Source organism: Echinops telfairi, unplaced genomic scaffold (assembly GCF_000313985.2).
Source record: "Echinops telfairi isolate 266 unplaced genomic scaffold, ASM31398v2 ScPeMD7_2291;HRSCAF=2852, whole genome shotgun sequence".
Lineage (NCBI taxonomy): Eukaryota > Metazoa > Chordata > Mammalia > Afrosoricida > Tenrecidae > Echinops > Echinops telfairi.
In genome coordinates, this window is record NW_022106189.1 from 16850274 (window position 1) to 16859239 (window position 8966).

An 8966-nucleotide genomic window follows, 5' to 3' on the forward strand; every position below is an offset into this window, starting at 1 on the left:
ACCAGTTCTTTCAGATTCAAGTTTCAAAAGGGCATTTAATGGGCAATGGCCTTGGCCAGCTACCCCAACCTCATGGGCACACCAGAAATATGGATTCCAGGAGAATTAAAAATTGTTAAATCATAAGATATTCCATAAATATTGGTGAGTAGTTGATTAGTGAAATTGTATTTGCTGGAAGGTCAAAGGCTAGAAGACAGATTGAGGGGTGGGGAAAGTGTAATAGAGGTAAGGCGGGAGATCAAAGCCCAAACGGTCATTACTGTTTTGTTTCTATTAAAGATTGTTAGTAGTTTGTACTTGGACTTGAAAATCTTGCCTGGAGAATTTGGTGACACTTGTTTTATTTTTTTTCATCTGTTTTTGAGTGAGAAGATATAAGTCCAGTTTAGTGATGCTACGTACAGTTTTTTTTCTTTATAGTAAGCAGAGAGACACCCGCACTTAGAAACCATGAGATTTGTAACTCTCTTTTTGCCTTGGTTTTGTCTAGTGGCAGTTGAAATACCCGAAACTCGTTTTCCGAGAAGCTGACAGTGTACCCGAGGAGCTCCATAAGGAGGTGCAAGAAGCCTTTCTGACCCTGCATAAGCATGGCTGCCTATTCCGGGACCTGGTTAGGATCCAAGGCAAAGATTTGCTCACTCCAGTGTCACGCATCCTCATTGGGAATCCAGGCTGCACCTACAAGTACTTGAACACCAGGCTTTTCACAATCCCCTGGCCAGTGAATGGTTCCGTTGCAAACTATACCAAGGATGAAATCGGCGCTGCCTGTCAAACCTTCCTCAAACTCAATGACTATCTGCAGTTGGAGACCATCCAGGCTTTGGAAGAACTCACTTCCAAAGAGAAAGCTGGTGTGGATGATGCCCTGCCCGTGTATATAGCACCAGATTACCCCAGGCTTGGTTTGGGGCTGTCCTCTGACAGACAAGAAGAAGTGGACTATAAGAGCAGAGCAGCATACAATGTAACTTTGCTGAATTTCATGGATCCTCAGAAAATGTCCTACCTGAAAGAAGAGCCATATTTTGGCATGGGCAACATGGCGGTCAGCTGGCATCATGATGAGAATCTGGTGGAAAAATCAGCAGTGGCCGTTTACAATTATACCTGTGAAGGTAACGTGTGCTCTGGGAAAGAAGGGCTGAACGGAATGAGATCAAAGTTGCTGGAGTTTTGGAAAAATACGTGTGTGTGTGTGATGTATCCTTTGTAGGCGTGTTACACATCTACACAGTAGAGCATAGCCCTTCACCTAACTATGCTCTCTGGCTCATTGTTCCACTCCAGTCAGACTAGGAATATTTTTACATGTACGCACTGCTGTCAATCTGTCTTTCCCATGCCCAGGAGAGCAACATCTTGGTTTCATACAGCTAGCTGCCTTTCTCTAACCTCCGAGTTAGATTGCACAGTTGCTATAATTAACTTACTGATAAAGGGCTGGGAAAAACAAAAATCTGTCATATCTCTCAGGTTCCCACAGGTGCACATTTCCAGTCCTGCCCAAATATTTTATTACAGTTGACATCACTGTCTTTATGAGAGCAACTTGTTCTTAGCGTCCTACAATTTGTGGTGGGCGCTGTAAGCAGTCAGCTCCCTATTCTCTAGCCCCTCGGCTAGCTTGGCATTTTCACACCTACTTCTGTTGCTCTGGCAAACATGTGCTTACATTTTCTGAAGTCTGGTCCCCTTGGAACCAAGATCAGAGCACACATGCTACAACCACATCTTAGTGGCCTACCCGTAATGGTCTCCTTCCATTGTTCAGGCTCTGTGTGTTTAGGACCTGCTCTTTTCCAATAAGGTTGCTGTAAGTCGGAGTCCACTTTTGAAGGTAAGCAAGAACAGGGCTTTCCAGAACAGGACTCCCCAAAAGGCAGTTAGATGAGCATATTGAAGACAAATGGGCCATTGCAGACTTTCGTTTTTGCCTGATAATTTGACCACAGGAGCCCAAGACAGAAGTGATATGGTTCTTTTACCTTTTCAGCAGTTCGGCTTGTTTATGGAAGCATAAGGAGCCCTAGTGGCTCAGTGGAAAAATCACTCTCCTGCTAACTGAAAGGTCAGTGATTCTAACCCACCAGGTGTTCCTTGGGAGAAAGATGTGGCAACCTGCTTCTGTAGATTTATAGCCTTGGAAACTCTATAGGGCAGTTTTATAGGATTCGAGTTGGAATTGACTTGAGAGCTATAGCATTTTTGTCTGCTTGTTTGTTTTTTTATGGAAAAATATTTGGAAAATCAGAATTCTCAATTAGCCCATTGGTGACTGAATTGGAACTTTTAGGGACCACTGTGTTCTAAGAAAGAGTCTTTGAGTAGTGAATGATGGGGGGAGTGCGGAGTGGAGATCCAAAGCCCATTAGTAGGCCACTGGAGATCCCCTTGCAGAGGGGTCTCGGGGAGGAGATGAGCCAGTCAGGGTGCGATGTAACAATGATGAGAAATACAACTTTCCTCCAGTTCCTAAATGTTTCCTTCCCGCTCCCACTACCATGACTCGAATTCGACCTTGCAAGTCTGGCTAGACCAGAGGATGTACACTGGTACAGATAGGAACTGAAAATACAGGGAATCCAGGGCGGATGAGCCCTACAGGACCAGTGGTGTGAGTGGCGAAACGGAGGGTAAAGGGAGAATGGGTAGGAAAGAGGGAACCGATTACATGGAACTGTGTGTGACCTCCTCCCTGGGGGACAGACAACTGAAAAGTGGGTGAAGGGAGACGGCGGACAGGGCAAGATATGACAAAATACCCATTTATAAACTATCAAGGGCCCATGAGGGAGGGGGGAGCGGGGAGGGATGGGAAAAATGAGGACCTAATGTCAGGGGTTTAAGTGGAGAGAAAATGTTTTGAGAATGATGTACAAATGCGCTTTACACAATTGATGTGTGTATGGATTGGGATAACAGTTGTATGAGCCCCTAATAAAATGTTTAAAAAATAATAATAATAAAAAAAGAAGAAAGAGTCCTTGAGGATGCACTGAGGCATCCAGTACATTTTTCCCTTTTGCTTCAGTCTTGAAATTCTAGTAGAATGCGTTATGAATGATCAAACGTATGGTGTTTCCTTTTAGGAGTTAGAAATTAACCCATTTCCATTTGAAAGACACAACTGGCTGACAGTACTTGCAGGTGGACTGCGGACATGTCCCTCCAAACAAAGAGACCAATCTGAGAAACAGAAGGCCTGTCTCAGGGTGGAGTGCTCCAGAAGATCCCATGTCCTCCAGTCAGCCCCTATGCCTTGCCTAGAAAGTAGGAGGCAGATTTGGATAGACAAGGCCCATTCTGTCTGCCTTGGGTTCTTTTTCTCATTGCTAACAAGTCGATTTTGACTCACACTGCCCTATAGAACAGAGTAGGACTGCTCTGTGGGTTTCTGAGACAGTAATTCTTTATGGGCATAGAAAGCTTCATGTGTTTCCCACATAGCTGCCTGTTTGAAGTACTGACCTTGTGGTCAGCACCCACTGTGTAATCCACTAAGTTACTCAGGTTCTTGCCTCAGGTACTAGTGCTCACTAAATACTCTTGCTCACCCTTGCCACCTACTTCATGTCATGAATTGGCTTACTCATGTGGCAGGCTGCACGAATCAGCAGCATTGTGGGAGCATCTTGGTAGTGCAGAAGTCATGAATTGGCTTACTCATGTGGCAGGCTGCGCGAATCAGCAGCATTGTGGGAGCATCTTGGTAGTGCAGCAGTCAGCGCTTGGTTACTAACTGGGGGGTCTGTTATTCCAGTCCATCAGCTGCTCAGTGGAAGAAAGATGTGGCAGCCTGCATCTATGAAGATTTACAGACTTAGAAACCCTATGGGGCACTTTTTTTCTGTATCATTATGATTGATGGCAGTGGGTGGGCTTTAGTTTTTTAATTGTATTTTCTTTAATGGTCATCGTTATTTGGGTTTTTTTTGTTTGTTTACTTCCTTAAATAGCTGTCTGGGGAAAAGGACTTAAAACAAATCTCATAATTCTCTTTAAATTTTTTACTCAAAAAACATTCCTGAGGATAGTGCTAATGTCTTTGCTAACTTTACCTTGCATTTTCAGCCCCAAACAAGGAACAAGCTTAGTAGGTGGAAATTGTGCCAGTCTCCCTGGTATCTCAAATAATGATGCCGACCTAGGAAAGTTGCTTGAAGGGATTTGATGCTGTCCTAATGGAAAGATCCAAGATCCTTTGATCTTTAATAAGGCCTTGCCAGGGATTTAAGGACTATCACATCCAAGAACTCTGATGTGAAGGAACAATGGAGTTTGTTAGTTCTTTCTTAAGGAGGCAGCTCTCAGAAACCTAAGTGGTGGTATGTGATAGCACAGGCTGCTACAAAGGGGTTATTGTGCCCTTGCATACTCTCTACCCTCCAGTTTAATGGTCCTATTGTACTGCCAGAGCGTGGGTGATCAAGCAGGTTTGGAAACTTAGAAATCGTTCAGAAAGGAATTTAAATTTTTAATGGATCGTCTCTAGGGCTGGGAGTAGTTAGGACTGATAGAGTTTACAAATATAAATTGCTGATAGAACTATTCTTTGAAAACCCAAACCCATTACTGTCTCATCCATTCCCATTCATAGTGACCCTATAGGACAGAGTAGAATTGCCCAACTGCTGCCAAGGCTGTGCTTTTTATGGGAGCAGATTGCCACAGCTTTCTCCCATGGAGTGGCTGTTGTTTGAACCACAGACCTTTGGATCAGCAGCTGGACACTTAACCACTGTCACCAAGTCCATTTCAATCCATAGCAAACATATGCCCCCAAACCCAGCCCAACCCTGTGGGAGAAAGTGGAATTGCCTCTGAGGGATTAAGGTGCCTAGGGGCTCTGGACTGCCACATTTTTCTGCCTTAGAACAAAGTTGGTGGGTTTGAACTACCCCCCTTTGAGTTACTAGCTGAGCACTTAATCACAAAGCCACCAGGGCTTTTTCAAATTGCTGATGAGATCTGTAGAATTATCTCAAAGAGAAGGAAGTTACTGTATCTTAATCTGTAAGAACAGAATAATGTCTTTGTCCCCCTGCCCTCCAGCTCTTTCTTATAACAATGGCAATGCTGTGAGCTCTCACATGTGAGTATTTTCTGGGTGCCAGGTATGTTAAGAAGGGTTTTGTGTGCATTCACTCCATTGATCTTTACTGAAACACCATGAGCTAGGTATTATTTCCCACTTTATAGATGAGGAAATAGGCACAGAGGGATAAATAACATAATTATCCATCTAGCAATTAACAGAGCTAGGATTTGAATTCAAACATTTTGGCTTAACACCTAGACTATATATATTATAACAGTATAGCTGCCTCTGGATTAAAAAAATGTGGGGGGTGGGCAGTTTCCATCTGCTGGAGAGAACAAAGGAACCCTTTCTGTGCTCGTAGGTGCAGGTCCTGACAGGTGCTGACAGCCCCTGCGTTGCTGGGTCACCACACTCTTCTGCCCTCAGCATCTGCTCTGATTCCCAGCACACGCGGTCAGATGATTGGAATACATTAGCGGAACTTAGTCTGTGAAACAGAATATGTTTTCTGGTTCTCTGTATGATTTGCGGTGAGATATTTTACATGGGACCTCTGCTTCAGGTGTTTCTTTCAAGTGATAGAGGTGACTCGAGGTCGGAGTTGCTTGAGGAGAGCCAGTGGGTTAGTGTGGTTGGGAAAAGCTTAAAGAGGGGATTCAAACTGAGAACCCGAACTCACTGCCATCAAGTCGGTGCCGACTCTTTAAAAAAATTTTTTTATTAAAAGATCATTTTATTGGGGGCTCTTACAGCTCTTATAACAATCCATACAGCAATTGTATCAAGCATACTTGTACTTATGTTGCCATCATTCTTTTCTAGACGTTTACTTTCTATTGAGCCCTTGGGATCAGCTCCTCTTCCCCGCCTCCCCCCCACCCCAAATTAGTATTATTTTCATATCTTGCACCGACCGGCATCTCTATTCCCCCATGGTTTCTGGTGTCCGTCCCCCTGGAGGCGGGTTGTGTAATTACGTGTTGATCAACACAATCGGTCCCCCATCCCACCCTCCCTTCCCCACCTTCCCCCTGCCCTTCTGGTATAGCTACTCCCATTTCTACACCTGGATTCCATGTGGCATGAGCTCTTTAATGACCCTATAAGACAGGGTAGAACTGCCCCGTGAATTTCTGAGACCATAGTTCTTTATGGGAGTGTCCTTTGGAACGGCTGATGATTCCGAACTGCTTACATTGTGGTTAGCAGCCCAACGGAACCATCACACCACCAGATTGGAAATTCCAGATGACTTTGAAGGAGCCCCGAAGGTACAGTGAATTGCTGATCACAAGGTCAGATGTGCTGCTAAACCAGTAGCTCCACAGGAAAGATGAGACTGTGTGCTCCCCTAAAGACTTACAGCTTCAGAAACTCAAAGGGGCAGCTCTACTCTGTTGTGTGGGGTCACTGAATTGGTATTGACTCAGTGGCAGTGGATTTGGTTTTGGTCCTGCTTTGGGGTCCATGAACATATTTGTTGTACATTTGCATAGGGAAGATCAATGAGGACTTCTAGGCCGTTCAGGGTCTCTAAAGGTAGTAAACCAGATGCCCTCTTGGTCTAGGGATCAGAGGTGAGGGATGATATGTACCTGTGACGATAACTGAGAAAGGATGAAATGTTGGATTTGGAAGCAACTTCTGAGGTTACCCAGTTCAAGCCCCTCAATTTATAGATGAGAACCAGTGAGATCGAGGAAAGGGAGATGACTTGCTCCAAGAAACATAGTTGGTGATAAGAGCCAGGAATGTAAGTTGGAGAATGTGTAGTGCCACGAGACAGGTTCAGGTAAAATGCCCTGGAAGTTCAGATGACAGAAGTGATTCACCCTTCTAAATTAAATTAAATTGAAATGTAACATCTCTCAGGACATTTTCTCTCAATGTCTTATCCCAGTGAGAACATCGCAGAGCTTTATGATGAGCCAACTAATCTCTTTTGGTTTATTTTCATGAGTAGAGGTCACTTAGTAGTGATTTGTATAGTATATGGGCTACTACTACTACATACTAAGCTTATTGGCTTTCCCATGTAGTTCTAGTTAATTGATATCTCCAGTAGGAAGTCTGAAATGGTACAGTTTTTAATAAGGAATGGCTTTGGGAAACCGTATGTAAATAGGCAAAGTATTTGCTTTTCCTGTTCTAGATTTGCAGGTAATTGCTTGTTACTCCTAGGTATAAAAAAAGGAATTTTAGCAGGGAATACAGTAAAAGAAACATTGTTTTAATATGGTCCAACACTTTGTTCTTTGGCTGGAATATTCTTGAGAATATAATTTAAAGAATAACTATTGGTTACCATTTTTGTCTTTTCTGGACATTACCTTTAGAAGGGAAAAAAAACAGTTCTTAAAATTTTAAACTACTGGCATGTATTATACATTTTGAGACACTATTTCCCTGTTCTCCCATGAAGAGCTAAGTATATTCACAAAATGACCAGAGACCAATCCTTGTTTCCTGTTGAATGTGTGATAGCCGAGAAAGTAGGGGCTTGACGATCATTTTCTTGGAACCCCACAGTCTCCATTCATGTCCTCTGGGAAAAGTTGAATACATTTAAGGAGAGACATTTTCTTCCACAATTCTTGAACTTCTATTTGGAAATGGTTAGCTCTATGTTTTTTATCTCATCTTTGATAGGATTAAAAAGCTAGGTTGTAATGATAGTTTCAAGTTTTGCAGCATTCTTAATTTTTAAAAATGTTATATAATATTTGATGTTTTCTTAATCTCCCAACATCCTCCCCTCGTTGCTCTATGCTGTTTTCATTGTATCTTGCCATGTCTTGGCAGTTATTTTGAAAATTACTTTTAGTGCTCAGTAAAACTTGTTTGGATGTAACCCTAACCCTAACCCACAGGAAATTTATATCCATTTAAGGAATAGTTCATGAGCATTACCTACTTGCCCAGATCCTCTCCTAAATGTTAACAGTGAGCGAAGCAGATCCAAACGTTCCTGCCTTTGTGGGAGGGAAGCAGATCCAAACGTTCCTGCCCTTGTGGAACTTCTATCTAGCAAGGAGAATGGCTCCAGCGCGCAGGGAACCCTTGGAAGATTGCTTAGGCTGTGAATCTTCACAGGAGCAGACAGCTTCATCTCGCTCACACGATGGCTAGTGACTTTGAACTACTGGCCTTGCTTTTTGCACCCTTTACAATCGCTGTGATGTTTGAAAGTAATGGTGCAGTCTGTGGTCTTTTCCGTGTCGTGTGTGACAGTTGAACACTGATGAAGGAAGACTGGAGAAGAATTGAGGGGTGTGCATGGTGGTGCTGCTGGAGAATGCGGAGAGGAGCACAGTCTGCCAGAAGAGCGAGCCAATCTTTGTTAGAAGATTGCTTCTGGGAAGGGTGGACCGCGAGACATCCCCGCGTCCTGCGTCAGGGTCTGTGGTCACAAGAGACCAGTCCCTGGAGAAGGACATCATGGTTAGTAAAGGAGAGGGGCAGTGAAAAAGTGACTTCCATCCACAGTATTTCAAACGTAAAGCATGATTGGGAGGATGGCACGGGACCGGGCAGTGTTTCTTTCTGTTGTGTGTAGAACGGCTGTGAGTTGGAAACAACTTGACTGTGCCTGACAGTAGTAACTGGCGAAGACCAGTGTTTAGTACATAATGTGTGTGTGTTTATCTCTCCGATGTGTTTATATATATTTTTTATTAAAGTTACATAGTCATATAATTTTGATAAGTCAAATATTTGTTAAGGTTTGTTAAGAAGCGTAACAGTTATCTGCCTCATGTTTATCCTTTTTCATTTCTCCAGTGGCAATACTTTCCATTCTTTTTTAAAAATCATTTTATTGGGGGCTCGTACAACTCTTATCACAATCCATCCATCCATCCATCCATTGTGTTAAGCACATTTGTACATTTGTTGCCATCATCATTCTCAAAACATT

At 43.2% G+C, this 8966-nt stretch overlaps 1 protein-coding gene across 4 annotated transcripts in view; it reads left to right on the forward strand.

The window, feature by feature from the left end:
* The window catches only part of FTO (FTO alpha-ketoglutarate dependent dioxygenase), a 462074-nt gene that overhangs the window by 145925 nt on the left and 307183 nt on the right, over nucleotides 1-8966 (forward strand). For all 4 annotated transcript variants that reach the window (XM_045293609.1, XM_045293612.1, XM_045293611.1 and 1 more), the window contains exon 3: nucleotides 494-1124. In XM_045293609.1, the coding sequence (XP_045149544.1) occupies nucleotides 494-1124 (631 nt within the window). The remainder of the gene's footprint in view (nucleotides 1-493; nucleotides 1125-8966) is intronic.